The sequence below is a fragment of the Alligator mississippiensis genome, chromosome 8, assembly GCF_030867095.1.
Source record: "Alligator mississippiensis isolate rAllMis1 chromosome 8, rAllMis1, whole genome shotgun sequence".
In the NCBI taxonomy this organism is placed as follows: domain Eukaryota; kingdom Metazoa; phylum Chordata; order Crocodylia; family Alligatoridae; genus Alligator; species Alligator mississippiensis.
This window is the reverse complement of record NC_081831.1, coordinates 6,367,409-6,392,087: the sequence shown is the minus strand read 5'-3', so window position 1 is coordinate 6,392,087 and position 24,679 is coordinate 6,367,409. Positions and strand designations below refer to the sequence as shown.

Sequence of the window (24,679 nt, the reverse complement as noted above, 5' to 3'; positions counted from 1 at the left end):
CCAAGTGGCACTCAATGGCAGGCCCCCACCATCACGTCACAGTGGCTAGAGCCCTCAAAGGCCAGTAGGGTTAAAATAAAGTAAATCAGGACTCTCTTTTTGCGCTATGTTATAAGGCAGACATCTGTGTGTATGTTGTAACACACACAGGTTGGAAGCAAATTTTTGTAGAAAGTTTATGTAACACAGGCAAAAAGCACCTTAGTTTATATCAAGCACTCTCAAGTGGTACCTTTATTTTAAATACTAAATTCAATACAAGCTGGGTACTTAAGATGCTTACTTTAAGACTAAATGCAAGTTAGCAGATAGTCGGGGATCTGTAAACTGCGTCGTCCTGTTGTTATGGTCGACAAAATAAACTCTGCCTGTTGCTGTATTTCGGATCTCCCATCCAGGAGGCAGTGGACCAAGCTCTTCACAATTGATGTTGCTAAGATCCCTACAAAAACAAATATAAAATGAAAAAGACCTCAGCATTTGGCCTCTGAGCCAAACAAGTGTAAATGTAACAGAACAATTCCATGAAGTCTGAGAAAATGTATTGTTTCAGAAACTTGATCTGTTCAGCTGGAATCTCGACTCCCAAGCCCACCAAAGAAAAAAGAAAAAGCAGCAGCACATGTGCCAGTATACAAGCCTCAGGAAAACTTACCAAACAGCCTTCATTTTTACAAAATAACTTCAGACATTAATTTAGTACAGGCTTAAGAAAAATAAAAGCAGCTGCCATGTCTGCCAACAGGGGCTGCACCTCTATAATAGTTTTGACAGCAAACATTTTTTTAAATAACATTAGTCGTGTATGGAACTCTGGATCACATTTTAAAAACTCCTACAAAACAAAACTGCATTTCTAAGTATTTATATTTTTGCATGAAAATTTATGTACACAATAGGCACCCATGCCACAGGTTACTTCCGACTGCTTCAAAAAAAGCATACAAGCAGGTCTTTAACAAGGTGAGGATACATATACACAACCCAGCCCTGCCCTGCCAACATACCCAAAGTTGTCTTTGTTCAACTCTATTGAACCTAGAACATAAGCTGCTTTTGTAGCTTAATTTAACATGAATGCTTGGATTTAAAAAACTGCATAAAGTTATTCCTGAATTCCTTCCCCACCCTAACTGCTAGGTTCATATACACATCCATATTTCATCCTCAGATATGTCAGCCCAATTTCTATTGATATGCTGGGGAACACGGCACAATATAGGATGAAATATGGCCCCCAAATACATTGATTGTGGGGTCTGTTTCATTGCATTTTTATACAACTAGCTACATTTCAGCTTTCAGTGCATAATTCTGTACCTGTCTGTAAAAGGTCTGGTATTCAGGTTCTCTAACATGTTTATTGAGAGGTTTTCATTGTTACAATGTAAAATATTGAAAACCTACCACTTGCACTATGTCTATTGTAAGCTCTTGCAGGACATAAGCACGGTGGTACTGCTTTTGATTCATAAACGAGTATTGTTAGTGCAAAAAATTACCAAAGTGAATTTTAAGACAGGGTACTTAAAGGTTTGCAAGCAGCTGAGCAAAATAAGATAATCTATGTAACAGTCTTTTCAGCTGGAGCAATAAATACTAAGCAAATAGGGTGTTTTTACACATGCTCTGGGGTGGGGGAGGACATAATTTTAATTAAAGTGGTAATTAAAATGCTTGCAATGTCTCGTGCATTCAGCGTCCTGCATTTCAAAATGGCAGCAGGTACGTGAACTAAAGCTCATTCGATGAGCCTGCCGCCATTTTGAAACACAGGAACACTGAATAGATGAGATGCTGCAGCACGCGGGAGCGCTCGGATTAGAACGCTCCAGCAGACATGATTAATCTGCTCTGACGTGGTCTAATCAGAACGCATCAGACCATGTGTATAGGTGCCCATAAAGTTCAATTTTGTTCAAAGTGTTTTAATTAATGGCTAATGTGTAAATTCACTGGCCCAGTGGTTCCCAGCCTTTTTCTGCTGCGACCCACTGCTGGGAGCAGAATGCGGCGGCTGCAGTGGCCCGAGGGCAGGGGAGCTCCTGGCACATGGCACAGCTCGTCCATTGTGTGCGGTGCTGCCGGCATTGCCCCCGCGACCCTCATTTGGTTCACAACCCGAAGTTGGGAACCGCTGCACTAGCCTCTGATTAAATACCTTCCTTCCCCAACTATGACTAAACACAAGAACTCCCATCTTTGAATTCCAGTTTGAGATGCTTTTGTTGCTCTTAATTATATTGAGAAAGGGACAAAATACAATAGTTACTTTTTCCTGCCACCATTCCAGAATAATAGGGTTTTAGTCCAGTTTAATGCATTTCAAGAAAAGAAGCTTCCCTATTTCCTTAGGGAATAAAGCTAAGCTGATAATAATAAAGATAAGATAATAAAGCTAATAATATATCTTATTCCTGTATGGGCTTTCTCCCCTGATATTCCTCTTAAACTTTTCCCTCTCAATTAACCATATTACTCCCTCATCCCTCCAACAAATTAACTAGTATTATTAGGATGGATCTGTTCAGAGTGGTGGCAGCCACATCTATGCATTACAGGAATTACAGATTTCTCTCTTTTCTTGGGTCCCCAATTTACAGCTATAGCTAAGAGCCTGGTGCATGAGAAAATGTGTCTAGCTGCCTGACTACACCCACAAGCCATGTAACATGTCTATATGCCTTCATTTTCAACAGCAGTTATTTAAGGCACAAAAAAATGTGACTAAATTAAGGGCAATTTACAAAGTAAATCCCATATTCAATATAGAGACTTTTTCAAAAGGCCAATGAAGGTAATACCACCCAGGGGGCACAAACGGTATGGCAGGCATGCTGTAGGGGAAGATTTTCTAAGACACTCACAGCAGGCCTAATTGCCATTTATGTTTTAGAAAAACTTGGAAAAAAATCCCAGGAGTCTCAGGACTACTTCTCACAACAAAGACTATTTTTCTATTTAAGCAGCAGCGTTAAAAATTGTGGAAGGGTCACCCTGTCATTAAAACTTTAATTTTTGTTTTTTAAGCTCTCGCTTTGAAACAATTTACCCACTCTGGGCATCCATCACCATGGAAATGAACATAAGCAGCAGGCAACAGTTATCAGAATTCATACGAATGTCACTGCCAGCTGCCAACTTAGGGCTGCACATATCATTTTTATATTAGCATCCACCCATTTCAGGAAGCAATAATGTACAAGTGCTTCCACAATGCTAACAAGCATTTTTTTAAGACTTCAACGATAATTCCACTGTTTCCCCTTTTCCTCCAAAAACCATCCCCTTTTCTAATGGGGAAAACACTGAACTGGAAACCTCTTATAAACTGGACATGGAATGACCTACTGGATTAGACTGTCCATCTCCCTACCAATCTTTTTTGAAGAGATTTCTTAGCACTTAGTCTAAATGTTAAGTGTTTCAAGAAAAGAGGCTTCTTGATCTCCCTTGGGATAATACAGCTGATTACATCTTGCTGACAAATGGTATTTACCCCCTGACATTCCTCTCGAGTTTTCCTTTTCTTAATTAATCCTAGATCCACTTAAAACTTCTTTGTAACACAAAATATATTCTCAAATTCCTGGTTTTACAGATGTCAAGTTTATATTCCCCTTTAAGTGGTAAATCAAGTTGTAGGTACTTATCTGTTTGACTCCTTACAAGTCAGTGCCTTCTTGCCTTCTTTCTAAATCTGATTTTCTTTTTCTTAATTCCTTCCCATTTTTCTGCTGGTAACAAAGTGACCCAAATTGAACCCATAATTTCAGAAAGTGTCACTGCAAAGCATTTAAAGGGAAAACAGGATTCTGGTCCCTTTTGCTTGATAACAGGATGCATCTCTATATGCAGCCTAAAAATGCATCGCCTTCTTCACTACCCTGCTGCATTAAACTCCTGTCTTATGTCACATCCTCTATCTCACTCTTTCCAAGATTTCTATTGAACATCAAGAGTTCTGCTGAATATCAGTGTTTCAAGAGATACACAAAAATAATTACATTCTCCAAGTTATGACCACCCCTATATAACACCTCTAAATCTCTCTGTATTTCTTTGTCCTGAATGATGTTCTTAATACCTGCTTCCAAGCACATATATGAACCTTACAAATCATTCCCCCTTTTCCACATCTTTAAAGGAAAAATATTTAATGAGAAGGCAGCTAGCACCAAACCCCGTGGCAACTGCTATATTTGTCTCCCAGCTTCAAAAATTCATTTTTCACTCCCCTTTATTTATAGTCTTTCAGCCAGTTTTAAAAACTATTGGATGACAGTGCTCACATTCAAGCCAATCTGAACAAATGTGACTGCGAGACCATGAGGCTTTGTATCCAATGTGTTATTAAAACCCAATCATAAAACATCCGCTTCATTTTCTTCAGTCATATTTTTTAATTCTATCAAAAAGTTATCCAACTTGTCTGGCAAGATTTGCTCTTCATAAATTTCTACTGCTATTTTCTCAGTCTACTTATCTTCTATAAGCCAAATTTTTAGAAGAGCTCAATTTCATTTAGGTACTGGGAATGAAGAAGTCAGAGTGCTGGAAGTACACAGCTCCCAGAAGCTTCCTACTCTTTCCACTGGGAGCTGAGAACTTTATGCGGGGGGGGGCAGGCAGGCAGTCGTCATGTTTGGTTTTGTTTTTAGGTAATTCTCCTACTAGTTGTTTCAGATTTTCCAGAGAGAAAAAGCCAGATTTGGTTTTAAGCTGTGTTTATATCTGCTCCTTTTACTTCCTTCCATAAAGCCAGTTCAATTTACTCCCCAAAAGACTTACATCATCACTCAATTCTTTTAATTCTTTATTTCCTACATGGGGTCAAATTTATTTTGAGGAGTAGCTTTTGTTAAGAGAACAAGCTCCATTCCACCATAATAAAATTAGGGTTTTGTCAAGCAAAACAGTGTGCCTATTCTCTTAAGTAGCATTCAGAAACACAATGTTGGAGAGCAAATACTTTTGAGAGAGTCCCAATTAAATTATTTGTAGTTGAGTTCTTAAAGACATATATAGTCTTTTCTTACCTGGGTACTCTTGGATCATGCCATGTGCTTACACCAGTCTGAGTATGTAGGAAGTAAACCTGGCCCTGCTGAGTTGTCCTTTGTTCTGTTAAATCAAGACAAATTAATATATAAAACAAGAAGAGACACAGGCACACAAAAAGGGTGTCCATCATCCTCTCCCCACTTAATGCATCAAGATCAGGAACAAAGTTACTAGCCAAACTGCCTTAGTAGAAATGCTCTGGAAACTCAGTCAAGTAAACAGATTTTCTTATGCTAAAATAACTAGGAACTGTCAAGAGACTGATATGCACACAAAGTTAGGTTCCTGACAGGAGGCGTGGTAGATTGTAAAAGGTAACATAAGAAATCCAAATCAGAGCCAATTAGCATAGTAGAAGCTTTGTTTTCCATATAGATGAGACCAAGATTTCTATAGTGTCACAATTATGAAAAAGCAGTACAATTTGTAGATGTGGACAGGAGAACAGTACGTTTCTTTTCTGAAGTTCACATCAGTCTATTACTAAACAAAGATTTCATTTTCCCCCAGAACTGTGCTTGCAACAGGATTACACAACTTCAACTAAACTTGACTTTACTTGAGCCAAGACAATGTTGAACTCTAGAATAACATATAATCACAAACACGGTTAACAAGAATAAGAATCCCATGTAAATGGGACCAAAAAGTATTATGAGAGTCTAAATCAGTTTTTTTGGCTCAACTGGCTTTAAAAAATTAAGACGGGGCATCACAGACATTATATCAGCCGTTCAACAACGTAGAAACATGTCTGAATAAGAAGTCTTTGTACCAGTCCTTCAGACCAACCAAATTTGGTAATGTTTCTCAAGTAGTCTAAGTCAAAAGTATTTAAATATTCCCACAGCAGTACACTGGAAAGATTCTAGTTACAAAAAAGATAAAGTCTGGACACAATATTCAGCAAGAATGCAGTCTTACATAGATGCCTTGAATTCTTGCTGTCTATTAAATAGTCCATATTTATTTAAAAATATTATACTTTCCTTAAAAGTACAGTTAGATGTCCTTAACCCAGATATCTAGTCATTATCCATGACATAGGTATTTTCATAATGCCAGCTAACAGTGTGGAACACCACATCAGCTGTAAAACTACCTTAAAAAATAGATTGGATCTTTAATGAAATTACAGTTCTCTGTATTCCAGTATTTTACAGCTATTATTGTGACCAGGAATCCAATGGGTGGCTAAATGTTACAACTGGGAACTACTATAACTACATGGATCAGCATTCATTCAGTTGTTGAAGACTAACAAGACCATTTTAAAAACTGTTTCTTGTAATAAGGCCTAGTGGATAGAGCACACAGGACTGTGGTTCAGGATTCCTGTGTTCTGTTCTTGGCTCTGTTGGGTGACCTGGGGCAAGTCACTTTGCTCTCTCTGCTCTAGTTACCTCATCTCTAAACTGGGGATACTGATCCTTATCTCCTCTGTAAAACACTTAAATGAAAAATGCTACATGAGGTAGGAATAATCATCATCATCCCTGGTTGACAGCATGTCCCAATGCTCATACGGAATAGTAGGCAATGAACAGCCAAGCCATGCCTACCTGCCAACAGACAGAGAACTTTTTGCATCACCCTCACTATCCACAGAAGCCCAATTCTAATAAGCTTTGGTGTCACCACCTTCTAGCACTGCTAGAGACTTGTATTTGCATCTAACTGTAATGGTGTCAATCAGCTTTTTTATTTATGATGCACTGCCCTAATCACATTGTGCCATTCAGGGTATTCTCAACTTTCTCTGGTTTCTCTTCTTATTTTTCAGAGTTCTTCCTCCTTTTCTAAGCCCCAATCTTACAATGTTCATTTGAATAGGGGAGGTAAGCAACCAGAATTATGCTTTTAATTGAAATTCAGTTTGATATTTAAAAAGCTAAGGTAATGCATCACAATCAAGTTCTTCATTTAATGCAACTACAAAACAGACTTAAGTGTCCTTATTTGATTATTGTGCTACATGTTTCTTCAACTGCAAATGAGTATCACTGATTAATTATCAATGTTCAGTCATTTGCTTATTGAGAAAAAATAGCCTGAGAATACCAAGACAAAGCTTAACAGCTCCAGTGGTAGTTATTGTTTTTGTCTACAGTTCACTAGTGGTGTTTATCTGGCATATTTCTTTATCTGGTTGGGAAAAACGACAGGGAAGAAGAACCTCTTGTTATTAGTTATATACTACTAGACTGTGCAGAGAATTAAGCAAAGGGAAAAGTGCTGGACTAGTTCACAGAAAGACTATACAGTAATCTCAAATGCAATCTTCAATGCATGTCTTTTTGTCTCAGACCAACACAACTACCAAGTACACCCCATCTTCAATTTAGGATTTTCCATTAAACCTGCAATCAGGGATCATCAGTATTTTAATCAGATACATAAATTAGAGGAAAAACTGTTAAAAAAATTAGAAGAACAGAGAACCTCATCTACCAAACTTCTTGGAAAAGGTATAGAATAATCATATTTCAACTCACCATAACCTTCAGGCAAGTCAGGAGGAGTATGTAAGTGTGTTCGGCTCATGTAATTCCTGTGCCTTTGTGACCTGACTCTTCTCTCTGCTAGTCTGGGATCTGCTGACTGCCCACATGTTGCACCATTTGTCCCTGTAATTGGTGTGTTCTCATCTACAAAGCAGCTCAGAGGTCTGCCTGGACTGGAATATTCAGATGCTGGTCTGTTTAAAAAGAGAGAACAAAAGAAGGTTACTTGCCTTTTCTATCAAAGAACGTTATTTTCCTCAACCACCATGTTTATTTTAAGTTGTTGCTTGATAAGTTTAAATTATGTAAGAGATAAAAGCAACAATAGTTAAAAAGTGCTTGTAACACTCACATACATTCAAGTTATAATTTCACAGAAACGTGCAAAATGTCCACTTACGCATACCTCTTCCAGGTGATCTTAGTGACACATCTATACATCTCTCTCTAATGTCAACCTTGCTATGTTTTGTTCATTTGTCACCTCAGGACTGAATTATGCAAAGTGCTCTACGAAAGCTTCATCTAAAGACCATTTGGAAACTTCAGGTAGTGCAGAATATAGCAGTCCACTCAGTCCACTCACTCTGTGGTGCTTCTTGATTTTTCAAGTTCTTGATCAGACGTGCAGTGCGTCTGTGCTGTGATCAGCCTTGGCTGTCAGTGAACTTCCAGATGCAATTCAGGATGTTTGCTTTAACTTTAATTGGTATGAGCTTTGCTTACTTTAGAAACTGTGGTCCTGTGTGTGATGGTGCAGCAGTCACGATCACGTAAAGTATTTGAATTAATGGCAGCTTGTTTTTTAAAGGATGTTTTTTAAAGTATTTTTGGTAAGAGGTTGGCAATTTGAACTTTGCCCCCTAGTCTAATATAATCCAAGTACCTTGAATTTAAGAGCACTTAATAAGACCTGTCTGTCAGACTCTTGAAATAGATACCAGATAAGGACAGCGTAAGTGGGATAAGTAATGTAGAAATAGTTAATTCTAGTGGTCTGGATAGTTGAGGAAGTCATAAGTCTTATGGGTTCTCACACTGATCCTACACCCAAATTTCAAGTCAAGTCAACAGGGATGCTATAACAGTATATATATATATATATATATATATATATGGGTAAAAGGACCACAACTAGGGTCATATTTTGCCTGTCTTCCATGTCTCAAAGTGAAATAAAACTTAAAAAGGCCAGTATTTTCAATCACTTGATAAACAAAACCATATAAAAGAACTGAAAATATAACAACACAGTTTATTTAAAGTGCATTTATTCTATATGGACAATGGATTTTCCAAAGGACAAAAAGCTTAGGAGGGTTCGGAGGGAAGCCTGCAGAAACGTCAAGGAGAAAGGCACAGAGACTTCTTTCTTGGCTAATACAAAGATCTATTTGGGTTTAAGGGAACATCTGTTGACACATGACTGATGTTATAGGCAAAGCTGATGGTACCGATTTAAAAAAAACCAACAAAAAAATGCTTTTCCTACATTTTTCTAGTAAGTGGCTTAAAGAGTTTTGACCATGCTGTTATAGCATCAGGTAGTCTGCAACTGCTCAGAGTCCCTTTTCCTCCAAATCCATCTTGCCATTGCTTACAGAGCTCCACTATAGTCAATCAACCAGAAAACAATTATGTAAAATCAGTACCATGAAATCCAGTCAAAATTACTATCATCAGGGGAGGAAAGTGGGGTGAGGTGAGCAGAGTCTGAAATATCTGAGGCCTGATTTTTTGTCACGTTAATTGTGTACCATGGATTTCACTACTTTAATTGCAAAGCAGGTAACACGGATTTCTTACCTTGTCGGCCGTTCCCACTGAGTTGTTCGTGTGATGTGGTTTAAATATTGGATCCTTCCAGAGGCAGTTCTCCGCTCCTCCCAGCTAGAATTCAGACATTGAGAGATAAGGCAGTGAGTGGTATTTCCAGGAAACCAGGGCACAAAATGTTTTCCATACAAATGCCACCCCAGGAAGACATTTAGCTATTATGAAATATGTGAGCCAAACAGGGTAGCAGGAAACAGTGGAAGTTCAATTCTCAGAATTAAAATAAAATGCTTTTTTCTTGAAACCAAATAAATCATTAACAATGTTGTGATTCAACTACTCAAATTGAAATTAAGTCTAAATAATGTTATTAAGAAAAGTTTAATGATGCACTTTGTTTGACAGGACACTCAGCTTTATATATTTTGGCTAATGCTCATAAACAACTGTTTTGCTATCATTTCTGCTGTATATGACATGTTGACAAACCTATGTTCTTGTATTACAAATGAAAACCTGGAGACAGATTTTACATTACTGTCACTCATATTAAGTATGAAAATGTCACTCATGCTTTCATAGCTGAATCTAGTTGCAAACAGAATTGCTCAGGAATTGCAATGAAAAATACCAGCTGGCTGAAATTCTCTAAGGAAGCATACCATTTTAATGAAGCTTTCAGTAGGAAACAGGTTTCCATAGTCTAAAGTACAATTCTGAAGTGTGGGTGTGTGTGGATGAGTGTCAGAGAGGGAGAGAAGAGAGACACTGACACTCCCTCTCCTGGTATAGCCAACAGACCTTTAGAACAGGACTGTCCAACCCATAAGCCACCAGGGGCTGAAGGTCCACAAGCCACACACCTGCAGGCCACACCAGGGCAAGCTATAGGCCCCCCAGGCCACACCCGGAGGAAACCCCACATACTGTACCTACATCCAGGCATCCCATCCCTCCCCAGCTATGCCTCACTGCACTGCCCCACTGCAGGGGCGAGGACAGGCAGTGAAACCAGAAGGAGGGAGGGGGAGCCTAGAGTGTTGCAGCCTGAGCTATAAAGGCAGTAGCACCCAGGGGGCTGCAACTTAACCCCTTGTGCACCTCACGGACGGTGCCTGCAGGCTGCCAGTTGGACACCCCGTGTTAGAGAACCACTCATCTGGAGTGTGAGAGAATGGTAAAGCAAAGCCTTGAAAATGATGTCTCGCAACCATGAAGTGCACTTACAATAGGGGCGGGCAATTATTCCGGGCAGAGGGCCACTTACTGAGTTTCGGCAAGCCATCGAGGGCTGCATGACAGGCAGCCAGGGGCAGATAAATATCCATTTTCTAAATTTTTAGGGGCCCCATGTGCCAGATAGAATGGCCTGGCATGATGCATCTGGCCCGTGGGCCATATTTTGCCCAGTCCTGACTTAACAAGTAATGACTGGCTCTTCTCTGCATGGTCTCATTGGTTTTAGAAAGCTTGAAAAGTTTTCAGTTTCATTGCAATGAAGAGAGGAAAAATTAATTCAATCTCAAAGTTTTCAGGGCAGGAAGACTGTTTCCCAACAGCTCTGGCCACAAGATAATCCCCTCCAACTTTTCTTATGAACTACACTCCTTAAAATTTTGTTGAACTAATGATTTAACACAACCAGTCAAGTTAAGATGAAGAACTAGAAACTTGCTGGAGCTGCTAAACTTCTGTTAGCTAAGACAACGTATACAGGATCTGGTATGAACTACTTTCCTCTACTTGTTATCCTTAAATCACAGGACTTTGTTTTTCCACTATCTGCCTTTTTTTTACCTTTCACTTGCCGGTAGCTTGCACTGATGCATTTAATTAAGCAGTATTCAGATAGGAAAGACTTAAAAGTTAATTATACAGCTTTAAGAATTCTCTTCATGTTGTCAGACTCCAAAATCAACAGAATGCTGTTGAGGACTTAAGAGATCATTTAAAGGTGAAATATTTGAAAAAAAAAAACAAAACAAAAAAAAAATCACTTCCTCCTGTCATTACCTGCCAAGAATCACATTCAAGGATCTGTCTTTTCTCTGCAAAGGTTGATGACAGCAGAAGGATCTAAAACAGAGCATTTTTCCAAGCTCCCCAAACTGTTTTAGGTGTTAATGATGTCATCAACTCTCAATGGGGAACAAGAATCCTAAACCCAGCCTCTGCCAGGTAAGTACAGCAAGAAAGTCTCCATTAACTTGTACAATGCTCTTTTCTTTATCATAATTTAAAGGGGACAAAGTATACTTTTATTACACAGGTACTATTGATTAGTAGATTATGTGGCAACATTTACAGCAGATTTTTGTTGTATTCCTGCAAGGAATTGTGTTCTGTAATTCAAAATTGCCCAGCTCTGTCTTTCATTTTTGGAGAGTTTGCATGCACTTACTGTTCCCCTCAAAAACAGACAAAGGCTAAACTCATGATATTAACACCCAGTCTAAGCAACATTCTGAAGTTAAAGTCAGTGTCTGGTATACCTCCAAGCTCCCAAATTAAATACTCTTGTTGCTTTGCACATGAATCTGAAGAGACAAAAATCAGTCTGTTCTCCCACTGACTACTCATTACTACAAAAATTCAAGCTAAAATAATTCTACTTGCTGCATGTGCTGTGTTTTGTGTATTTATATCATAGTGGTGTTTGCTTACCCATCTGGTAAATCATTATCAAATAAACGACTACAATCCACGACTTGTCCTCCTGTGCCTATTCGGTCTCTGGACTGAAGACTGACTATTAAAATAAAACAAGGTAATTAAAAATACTGCAGTGGAACCAGAATCACAGTCAAGTTTGGGCGGGAATGGTACAGCTAAGAGGAAGACTAAATTGAACCATTTTCCAAATATTTTTCCTCCCTATAGTTCCAATAAAGTTATGAAGGGTCAACGTATGATTCCCACAGATAATTCTCTGTGCACTTCTTTGAAAAAAGCTGACTTTCAAGGGTATAAGCATAAGGTAAGGTAGGAAAAAGAAGCTACTCCTGAAGCCATAACTCATCTTTCCTATGCAAGGCAGACTACAACAAAGTGTAAAACTGTACAGCTGGTCTGGGAGCACTCAAGGAGATGCATCCTCATGCAGAGTAGCAAGGACAGCAAGTAGGATGGTGTAACATCAGTTTCAGACTTCTAATAGAACCTGGAAAAACCCAGGAGACTGTTCTGTTCAGCATCCTAACACACAATGTTTCTACTAAGGTTTAGATACCTTCTAGTAACTGTTGGATTGTGTGGCAAAATCCACCACAAGAGACTCGCACAAAAACAGGCAGTGTAAATGTTGGAAGCACTAGAGTCAATGTCAATTATGGATCAAAGTAAACTAAACTCAAATATCAGAGAAGAGTAAAAAAATTAAATGTTTAAGTCTTTATTGTGAATCATTTATCAGAACCCAGGATTTATGTCAGTAGACACTTATAAAACTGTATAACAGGCTGCAGTCAAACAGTTTAAAGCACTGGTTTTCTGCATTAAGTTTTTGCACTGCAATTATGAAATCACATGTTTTGTGGAAAACTGTTGTTCTTATAATTATAAACTGGAATTTTTAAATTGGAATTTTCTGCTTAATGTGTGGCCTAGAAGAGCTCATATCCCATTCATATCTAAAGTGAAAATAGGTTTAAGAATTTTAATCTGCTCAAAATGAATTTCTGTCCGTATCACAAAACTACAAAACAATGAATCACAATTGGCAACTTCACCAGGACCAACACCAAATTTTCAGCCAAAAGCATCTTGAAGTGCCACCTGCTTGCATTATCACCTTCTAAACAGCATTATTACTGCTGAACTTTTAATGAGTATTAAAATTACAAAATGGTTATGATTAGGGAGACAGAGACACCTTTAACTTCTTTAGAGACAGAATGCTTGATTTATCCTGGTTTGCAAACATACATGTTGCAAGTTCAACTTGCTGCCCATAAGGGAGGTTTGGCAAGCAATACAAACAGACAAAACTGAACTAAACAAAAACAACTACATCCTCTCTGCTTATCAGAGGATGAACGTTTTGCAAGGCTTAATTTTATAACATTTTATCTGTAATGCAACATCAGAAATAAAATGGTGGCACAAAACAGAGCTACCAGATTGAGACACGTCAGGGACTCTGTATTCACTGCCCAGAAGTAACACCCTTCTCTCCCCCGCTTAGGTAACCGAAGGCACAGATTCCCTCTTGCTCACTGCCCCACTTGGAGGTGTGCTTGGTTTCTATCAATTAATCTAGGCCACTTCACCCCTTACAAATCTAATCCAATTTCTGCATTTCAACCAGTTTATTTTAAATTAAGACCCTTCTTCTCGCCGCTGTCCAGCAACCATATTTAGGATCACCTAATTTTCTCAGACTCACTCGTTCACAAAACTGCATTCATGAGACTGATAAAAAAATTAAGGACATTAACAAGAGCAATCTTCAACAAAAGAAAGGTAGGAATTTCTGCAAACCCACTGAGTATCCCAAATTAGAGATAACAGTGGCTCAAGTAAGAGCTTATTCAAAATAATATATCAAAACACAACATACAGATATTGCCAAGTTCCAAATGCTGTGGTTCTCTCAGGGAAGAGCTGAACACTATTTAAAAGCAGTACTAACATACCTTTTCAGCTGGTAACCATGGATACTTGATCAGCACACTGAAAGGAGTTGCTACAAGTGTCTGTTTGATCTCTTATTGCTCAGAAAACTGATATGTTAATATGGATGAAAGCATCAGTAACGCACTAATGATACCAATGATTCTATCACCATCTGATCCAATTACACAACCTGTTTTAATGCTATCTTGCTATTTCACAAAGCCTGCAGATTGGAAGCACTGCAGCCAAGTAAAACTCAGCAGACATAACATGGTCATACAAGTGGTTGGAGAATTTTGAGGAGAATTAAAGAAAAAATTCAAGGTTTCCTTTTGCATTCTGGCTCCTTCACCTACTGATCAGTTTCCCCAGCTAGGTGAATCAGGTGTACAACATGGAGATTTCCTGACCAGGAGGTGAATGCTGTGGCCAGATCCTTTTTCTAATCTTTGAAATATTCATAGACTGCAACTGCCCCCACAGGGATACAAACCTTCTCATACCCATCCACACTGTGGTGACTGATATACACAGGACTACCCTTTGCAATGATCAGATGCAGTTACATCAGAGCCCAGCAAAAGGAGAAATTCTCCCCATGTGTCGGAGAAATTCTCCCCATGTGTCTCTGGTTGCTTATTTTTCAACAAATCTGATACAATGAGCACGTTAAAAAAAACAAAAGAAAGGCTTTAGGAACGAAGGACCAGTCACGCAGCATAGCTGCTAGGATAAGCGTAAGACAAGTTAAGCAGAAGGAAACTCTAACCACATCAAAGTATAAAACAAAGCTACACCAGAGCTCATCTCTAGCCTCCTTCATAACAACACTGAAGACAGTTTTCTTTTCATAAAATGTGGGTTATTTAAGAAATAGTGTGTTTGCCTCACATCAGAAGCAAAAGAAAAGTAGCAAGACCCAAATAAAGCAAAGTAACTCTGTGTATTCTCTGGTTGGTTACGCAAAGCATGTTTTGTACGTGGTATCAAATTTAAAAGCATTATTCTTCAAATCCAAAAACAACCATCTAGAAGATAATTTCAAATGAACTAAATAAATCTTCACTTACCTACTATCTGCCCTCTAACTGTATCATTGTCATTTGGCCCAAGTTTGCATAGATCCAACCTTTGATCTAGAAAATGAGAAAACATCTTGTGTTACATGCAGAATATTTTCTGCTTTCAAAGAGTACTCTAAGGTACTGCAGGAGCAGGATTTGACCTAATTTACGATCATTAGAACTCACAGAGAAAAGAAGATCAAATGGTTTGAGGCAACACATTCTATTTTCATGCATCAACAAGTGAAAGTCAAAAAAAAAATTACAAAAAATACTACTATGTTTTTAAATATTTCTTCCTCAACTTCATGAAGTCTTCTCCTCCCCAACTTCTTACTTTCTACCTAATATCTCCTTGCATACATAAGAGATTGTACTCAGAAAGCCCAGATTTGTTGCACAATGCTGCAAGTAACTCGGTATCTTTTCTTTTGTGAGTAGCAAATACTATCATAACCCACTGTCACCATGCCATCCTATACTACTGCAAGATAGCAATATTAACATAGACATAGCTAACCTGGACCATCAATCAAATGAGCACGCCCTTATACTAGACAGTACCAGGTCCATGCAATTAAGCAAAATACTATGCACTGAACTACTGACCAACCTACAACCATTTAGAAGTTAGAACTTCGTTCCTACTTCATGTTCAGGAATCCAGATTATTTTGTGTTTGTTTTTCTTTAAGTCGAAAGTGCTTCATCAAGCTTTGTGAAAAGCTAACTAGGCTTTATGTCGTCTTACCAGTTTCAGTGGCCTCCACTGAAATTAACATAAGAAGGAAAAGCCATCTTACATCTTTTAATTAACATTTTCTTAAAATGATAAATTCACACTACTACTGAAGTCCTTTATACACTGTTCAGCATTTCCTCACAAATTATAAATACAGAAACTGAAGGAACATTAATTCTAAACGTAAGATTTGAAACTAAGTTAAAGGTCTCCGTTAGTCGCTTCCTTATAATATAATTTATTGAACAAACAATGTAAACATTTGGAATCCAAAAGACTACAATTCTGAAAAGATTCAGAGTTTTGAGGCTAACAAAGGCCAGAAGTAGCTCTTGTCTTCCTTTGCAATTTCATATAAACTGTAATAAGTTTAGTTTGGGCAGTCAGAAACTAGACTGATGCAACAGAGCCATGAAACGAAGACTTAGGATTCAAGATGAACCTTCAGAATGGCCTCATCTGAAATGCATTATTATAAGCATTTCCAGCACGGAAACTCTCTCTACTCGTGCCCTTGTCCTACTGGGAAATAATATATATAAACATACCATTAATTCACAGAAATGGTTATGAGAGGAAACTGTGTCAAACGAATCATGAAAGTCAATTTGTTTCCCTTTTCCATTGGGAAACATGGAATAGTTAAGACTTATTATATCTAATGTTTACAGACCATAAGGCAATAGTTAAAATAAGGCAAACAACTCTGAGAGCACCTAGTGCATATTCAAGTAATAGATCAAAGTACAGAGTATGTGACTAGATAAAGGGTTCAGTCAAATCATTCAAAGTTTGAAAAGAACCAATTTTTTTTTCATTAAACAGTCAAAGTTCAAGAAGTTCATAAAGATGATAAACCTAAGTCATACGTTAAAAATCTGTTGAGGTCATCACCACCTCTCCTTGCCTTATCACTAGATGAGGTCAAGCTCTGAAACTTTGTTATAACATGAGCAGGAAATGGTAAAGGCTAAAAAAAATCACTCCTATCTGCTGGGTCAAGCATCCCTTGTATTCCCAGCTGTAAATACAAGTCTTTAGAAGTTCAAAATAAAGATACCACACAAGCAGAACTGTAGCTTATTATTTTTTAAAGCTCTTCACATAAATTTTGCTTCAAAACACAGGAAATGGTAATACTTAGTTTACTTACAACCAGTGTCTTTAAGGCGGTTGATTGCATTTGAAAGGAGTCTTACACAACCCAGAAAACCAGCTCCCTGTTTTTTATGGATTTTCTTGTGGTTCCATACACTGATTGTTATTGAATCAGACTTCCCAATGTATCTGAAACAGGAAAAAAATAAAGTAGTATTACAGATAGTTTGCTGCATATTTTTAGGATGCTACGGTAATGCAGTGCTTTTTAATCTTTAAAAATATTTCCATAGACAAAGGTTAACATTTGCCAGTAGCAAGAGATAGCAGATCAACATCAGAGAGGACACTCATGTTATGCTTCAGTGAGGGTTTTTAGCCGGATATAAAGGAGTTTACAATCCTGGATCCTACCATCAGTTCTAGATGTGTTCACCTTTATTCATCAGAGCAGTATCACTGTCTTCAGGCCTAAAGGTTTGATTCAAAGTCTATTAAAGGTGGTTTGAAAGACTGCCATTGATTTTGGTGGCATTCAGACCAGACCCCAAAGCCACAACCTTTCAAACAGTTATGTACATGCCTAACTTTGTGCATGTGCATAGTCCCATAAAAATAATGAACTACTCACATACATACAGTTAAGCATGTTTGCTTTAGCAGTAGTGGGTGCTCAGTTAATAACTGAGATGCCAGAAAAAAAGATCATAATGTTTACTTGTATCCTTTTACAACCTCATACTAGTTGCTTCCTTTCAATTCTGCCTCTCCAGTTCCTTGGAATTAAAGTTATTCCACTTCAGAGGCCCTTTGGTGGGTGATGTTAGTTACACACTGGTAAATTAAAAAGTCTTCAGGGAAATAAGCTAGCGTCACAAAATACACGAATGCCCAGACCATCATGTAAATTGTGCTATTTTAGACTCATTTCTGAATCGCTAAACAAAGATGATACAGTACCTCAGTTCAGACCCACTGGATGCCCTCACCGTGCAATGTGAATCATCACACAATATCCATATAGCTACAAATATACTTCGTTGCATGCTTTGAGAAATGCAGATGTATATTACTCAAACTTAGAAAACCGGAATTTACTGGATTATAATATTGTAAAAGATTTGTTTAAGCCTATTATTTGCAAACCCATTTTTATATGAAGTTATTTCAAAAGAGTATTTAAAAGCATTGGGGGGTATATCAAACTACTGCCAACACTGTCTAGGAAAAATGAATGGTATCTAATTGTGTAGAAGTAAGAATTTTTGTGGGCAATATCTTTTATTGGACCAACTGTATGGTTGGGATACACTTAAATGAGCTGTTGGGTATCACAGTAGCATACTATGAAACCCCAAAATTTGTCTAGTTAGTCCAATAAAAGAAATCACCCACAAAGAATTCTTGCCTCACGTATTTCCTGGGCTATCACAGCTACAACAGTACTTCAACACTGATTGCTTAGTTTTGTTTTTTATCTTAGAACATACAAGTTTAAAAAATATGGTCCTGATCTTGAAAAGTACTTAAAAATCCTCCATTCCTAACTCTCAGATTCTGGCATTATGCAGCATAACGCTTCTTTTGAACAAAAGCTAAAAAATCAATCAATCAATTCAGCCATCTAGGTGCTACTATCAAAAATTACTTCCTACCCCAGTCCCTAGCTTACATTAACCTTCTTATTGCTAAAATACTTCAATGCAGTTTTTCCGTAAGTTAAAAATAACACTGTCAAGGCTGCTAGACCAAAAATTAGACCTACCTGCTGGGTTTTAAAGTGCATCTGTGCTCACATAACGCTTTCCCCCTGCTTCTTTCTTGTATGCAGGCCTTCAGAGCGCAGGATTCAGGGCGATATCACTTTACTGCCTGCATACAAGAACAGAGCAGACAAGCAGAGCAGGGAAGAGCGTTACTGTGGGTGCATGCCTGTGAGTGTGGAGAGAAAAACAACATGCACACACAACAAAAACCAAGCCTTGTTTTGTTGTATTAGGTTTCAACTGAGAGTACCATTTGAAAGACAGACAGACAGAATAAAGAAATTAAAATATAAACCACACCACACAGTGATGTTGTTAGCAAAATATTAAATTGATAATGCAACTCTTAAAGGGAGGTCAGATTTTTGGCCTATCAACCTTGACACTGCTAATTTAAAGACTGAATTGGTGGAGAAAAAAACCACAAAAAAAAAAAAATTGGAAGGGAGGACAGCAGAAACTGAAGATTACAGTGTTATTTTTGTTTTTAAAAGCTTAATGAACCAAAGTAAGCACATGAGAAATAAGAATTATTACGACTAACTTTGCATTTCCATGTTTTTTAAAAAGACAGTCATAGAATGACATTTTTACATTAAGTTTAACAAGAGCTGTTTGAACAGCATGTAGGACAGTTGATCAAATCCTGAAATGTTTAGTTGCTTAATGCCCCCACTCTACCTACAAAGTTTTCATAACTGAGACACTATTACAACTTCTGTAGCAGGCAGGTGAGAGTTTGTATATTAAAACTAACATTTTTAACTTTGAACTTTTGGGCCAGGAAATCTAGTTCTAGAAAACATTTAAGTGAAGGAAACAAAGCAAATGATTTTTATTAACTAAAGATTGTTTGTCCTCCTTTGGAAAAACACTTCTTACAAGAACGAGTGGATCTGTTGCGAAATGATTAGTAACTAATTTCAGATACAAAATATTATGATGGCCTTTAAAGACTGAAGGCAGGAGCAAGTCCACTGCTGGAATAAGTTGCATTTGTTCCACTTTTTTTTTTTCTTTTTTGAAAGACAAAGCCTACCTGGGAATTTTGTTACTTAGAAAAGTTATTCCAAATCTAAAAGCAAAGCAGTTAAAGAACTTTTCCCACCTCCATTGTCACCCACACTCAATACCTACCTTTGCCTCTAATCTGTCAGTACAAATCAGATGAATAGTACTAGAGAAGGAGAAACCTCAAAAAGCTCAGTTTGGATGCACATGCCAACTTCTGGGTACTAAAACTAATCTATCTGTATTGCCCACGTCTGAAAAAAATAGGTTCATCACGTGAGAATATGATCTTGTGAAATCTTCTGAAAACAGGCTATTCTTAACAAAATGAGGTAGGTCAATACTTGAATTACTGTCTGAAGTTTGAATCAAGTTTTAGGCAAAGAGTTCAACTGTTATTTTATCTGAAGTGGTCTACCCACATCCAGGAACCATTTCCTTCAGAGCCTATCCATCTAGAAAGAGTTAATGTCAAGTGACTTTTCTACTCCTGTGACACCTGAGCCAAGCCTAGGAGAGACAAAGTGAGTGGGAAGGGAATCTTCCCTACCTTAAAAAAAAAAAAAAATTACAAAACAAAAAACAACAGCACACTTCTGTGATAGCAGCCCAGCAGCACTCCTGCCCAAAACAGCAGATAAATTCAACATCAAGAGGTAGGAGTTCAGGACTGAAAGCCAGGAATTCCCAATTTCTAATTCATTCTCCAACACACATTCCTTTTGCATCTCTGGACAAGTCATTCACTTTCTGCCTCCATTTTCCCATTTGTAAAACATGAGAATACATCATGGGCATGGTGCTAGGCTTAGATACAGTTTTTAGTGCTTTTAATGGGAAAAGCATAGCAGCAGTACTAAGTATAATTATTCAAACTTCAGGAAAAGGCGTGAGCAATAAGGAAAACAACAACAAAAACAGTGAAAAATAAGGAAGAAAGGGGAACACTACCAGGACAAGCATGATATTCTACTGATATTAAACTGCCTCCAGACAGCATCTATTTGGCAATTTCTTTCTGGAAGGATTCCCAGATATTTCCTGACGCACACCCAGCTGATTGAGAAAGCTAAACCTCCGACAAATTCAACTCTTTCCTGTCACATTTTAATCTGAATTAGGGGCCACATACACCAAAAAGGGAGGAGCGGGGGGAAAAAATAATGTTTCCTACCATAGTGCAGAAGTCCTGGAAAAAAGTCCAAGACAGGAACTAGATATCTACTGGGCTGAATCAGGCTTATGGAATGCAAGGTCTCTCAGAACTGGCAATCTAATTCAAACATTATTCCCCAAATACATCACAACAGATCCATCTTACTAAACCCTCGAATGTATTATCATTAAAAGGCTGACTGCAAGTGTTAATCTGTTATATGAAAAGTCCCAAACTTGGCATTCAACAGAAATGATGTAGCCAAGAGAACTTTACTGCATATTGCCTATTACAACTATTCAAAAAAAAAAAAAACCCAACAAAAAAAACCTTCCAACTTCAAAGGCACAAAATACTTTACAGTAGAAAGAATATGAATTGCTATGTTTAATTATATGAGTTCTAAAATTTCTTCATATTTGCACCTTCCTCTGGGTGATTTCCAATACTCTGTGGCCACAGAAGAAACCAAGTAGGCATTTTGCCATTGAGACACCATCTGTTATCCTTGGCGCGGATGCTGTTTCCTGTAACAGCGCAAGTGTCGTAAGTCAGAGACTAACGTTCCCATGCAATGGCATGTTGCTAGGGTAAACAGTGTGATGCCTTTAAATTCCACTATACAATTACTTTCAGAAAGGGACAGTAAAGCAAATAATCCTCATAGATTACATGGTTTAATCATTGGTCTTTGGCAGTAGGCTACTTACTAGTCTTACTATGATATTCTTCTAGCTTTTCTACAAAAGAATGTATTACTTATTTTGACATTTTGCTTTGGATTGATGAACCAGAACCTGGTATTTGTTCTATTCAAGTAAAAATTCAGGCTACATTTGAATATTACATAGATTAATGTATTCTACAGAGCCTTAAAAGCAAATAATATAAGGCTCCTCAAGATGGAAAAATGAGTTGGATAATGTCCTCAGACTTAAGGAACCTCTAACTAACAAGAGTAGATAACCTGGAACTGAATAAAAGTATGTTTGAAAACTTCCTAGAGACTGATGTATCCAACATAGAGTTTGGGTTTTATGCATTTAAAAACAGGAACTATGACATGGTAATTTCTGTTCATAACACAAAAGAGGTTGCTTACAATTAGATTTAGTGTTATTAGGTAACTGAGTAAAGGAACAAAGAGAGAAGCTGGGTTAAATGGAAAAAGGGGAGCAAAAGGGGACTACTTCTGAATAACTGAATGAGATAAAATTGGACACTGGTCCTTAATTACACATAGCATTTTTTAATTCTACATCATTTAGGGAAACAAACTAGAGGATTTAAGCAGAAAAGTCTCCCCTATGACATCATATCCTTAAAAAGATACATGCATGTAAGAACAATAATAGTAGATCTGAAAACAAGCTATTTTTTCTAAGATTGCTGATTCTTCACAGTGGTGAGAAACACCAGCATGTAATCTCTTTTAAGAGTCTGTTACATAATTAAAACCTGGAGACAACTTTTCCAGATCTCACAAAAATACATCTTAGTTATGGAGGAAAGGCATGCTTCTGTCCAAGGAGTAATTTATAGCCAACCTAAACAAATGGACATGAACATTTGTTTGGAGAGACAGGAACAGAAAATTCAAAACAAGTGAAAATGAGGGCTAAAAACCCTTTAAGGAAAGTTAAGGCTTCCCTTTAATGTGTAGCTGATTTTAGATGTTTTACACTAGAGACACCATAAATTTCCCCAGCTGAATACAATAATTTGCCAGGAGCCCAATAACTACTTCTGTTCAGCATAAAAATGCTAGACTGAAAATATTCTCCTTAGTTCAAAGATATGGACTAGAGTGTCCCACTGCAAGCATACCCCATTCCATTTTGTAAAGGTAAAGCACAGAGCAAAATGAGCTGAAAGTCCATTTTGCTTATAAAGCATGCGAAAGAAAGAAGGAAGAATTTGCTTTATTTTTTTTTTTTAATTAATTTTTCACTATACTGTCACAGCAAGATGTTAAGGCCACACCTCTCCCTCTCCCCCTGCCCCAAAAAAGGCAAGCATTAGATGCTCTGATAAGCAACTACTTACTGCTTTACCACTGCAATGCAGCCCCCACCCTTAATGCCTAAACTAAGCTGCAATTGGCTTTATTTTGTCTTCCTTGGTCTGCTGGCAGTTTTACCCCAGAACTTGGAAACAGAAATAAACACCATCAAGTTTTACCCAGTTATTCCTCCTATCATAAGCTTGTAAGAAACATTCAGAGTGCTGGCAAAACTGTCTTCTCATTGCTTTCCCCTTTAGTCACTTTGTTTCTATAAAGATGTTCATTAATGTGCTCTGATGGGCATTTCCAAAAAGATAAGAAGTGGGTTCAGGGTGGAAAGAAAAAGAAAAGAACAAGGGTAAAAGAAAATGCAATTCTTGAGCACTGCTGCCAATTTAAACATATTTCAACACCTGGCACCCATTTTCCCTGCTATACTTGTCACAGTAGCCTGGAAAACAAGTGCTCCTGAATACAATGCCTAGTAAGTACAGCTACTAAGCATGTCTGGGGAAAAAAAATCCTGCAGATGTAAAGAATTCACTTAGTTAGCATGAATCAACACCTTGACAGGTTTAAAAGCTCACAAAAAAAAAAAAAAAAATCAAAGGCATTTTCAAGTTCTTTAAACATGCAAACATAGTAACATTTTTCTCCACCCTTACTTAAAATGCTGTTGGACCACTTCATTCATAAAATGAGAATAAAGCTTCACGGGCAGAGCTTAGCTTTACCATATTTACTTGAATCCAAACTGAGGTTTCCCTGCCCCCTCAACCAGCATGGTCGGGGAGGGGGGGAAAGCATCATCTTCTCTTGAGTACTGGCTCACGGAAGGCAGCAGCTCAGCTCTGGCTTTGGCCCTAGGTTAGAGCTGAAGCCAGAGCTGAGCGACCATCTGCCCCAAGCCAGAACGGTTCGCTTGGTGGAGGAGGAGGCACGCAGCCAGGAGGGGCAGCACAGGGGAGACTATAGGGTGTGTGCAGGGGGTATCTGCAGCCTGCTCACCCATCTCCTGCATCCCTTGTGCTTGTGCCGGTCTCCATCCCCTGCCTCTCCCACCTTACCTTTTGCTCTGGTTCCCCCAGGCCCAACATGGCCCAGCCAGGAGCTGCCACAGCCTCTCTCTGGCCAGGCTGGGCCTGGGCCACCACTGTGGCTGCTGACTGCACCAAAGAAGCAGAGTTGCTGTGGACCGTGAGCAAGGGGTGGGCATGGAGTAAAGGGGAGGGGAAAGGGCTGGCATGCAGGAGCAGGAAGCAGACTGCAAAGGGAAGCTGGGAGTGGAGAGGAAGGTGCAGGTATGGGGGAGAAGGGGTGGGGGGCAAGCTGCAGGAAGAGAAGTGGGGGGGCTGGAAGTGGGAAGCAGGCAGACATAGGCATGTTGGGGACAGGAATATGTACATGGGGACAAGGAACAGGAGTCTGGCCCCTTCCCCCCCCGCTGCTACTTTTCCTGCCATAGCAGTTGGGGGTAGGTGCACTCATGGGTGAATTTAAGATGAGGTTCCACCAATTAGATTCTATATGTGGAAAATTATAACAAATTTATCATTTTCCATGGATAAAATCTAATTATTGGAAGGGCAGTCTTAAACTTGAGTCAGTCTTGGATTTGGGTCAATACAATAGCTGTTGACTGTCACAAAACCTCAAAAAACTTCTGGCAGAAATACTGTCCTTTGCTATAAAACAGTAATACACCTACCAGCAAAACAATATTACTTCATTCAATCATCAAGACACTTTGTGGATCACTAATACAAATGGCTTCTATACTGCAGAGAAAAATTCTGAAGTAAGAATTCAGATTCTAAAGTATGAATGCACGTAGGCATTCAAGGAAGTGGAAAGTCCTGATGTGACTGTAAACCAAGACT

At 38.3% G+C, this 24,679-nt stretch overlaps 1 protein-coding gene across 1 annotated transcript in view; it reads right to left on the bottom strand.

Moving 5' to 3' along the window:
• SMURF2 (SMAD specific E3 ubiquitin protein ligase 2) overlaps nucleotides 1-24,679 on the bottom strand; it is a 94,003-nt gene that overhangs the window by 20,880 nt on the left and 48,444 nt on the right. The window contains exons 4-10 of the mRNA XM_006271232.4: nucleotides 16,917-17,050; nucleotides 15,029-15,094; nucleotides 12,009-12,093; nucleotides 9,375-9,458; nucleotides 7,560-7,762; nucleotides 5,040-5,124; nucleotides 284-442 (exon numbers count right to left, since the gene is read on the bottom strand). Coding sequence (XP_006271294.2) covers nucleotides 284-442; nucleotides 5,040-5,124; nucleotides 7,560-7,762; nucleotides 9,375-9,458; nucleotides 12,009-12,093; nucleotides 15,029-15,094; nucleotides 16,917-17,050 — 816 coding nt within the window. The remainder of the gene's footprint in view (nucleotides 1-283; nucleotides 443-5,039; nucleotides 5,125-7,559; nucleotides 7,763-9,374; nucleotides 9,459-12,008; nucleotides 12,094-15,028; nucleotides 15,095-16,916; nucleotides 17,051-24,679) is intronic.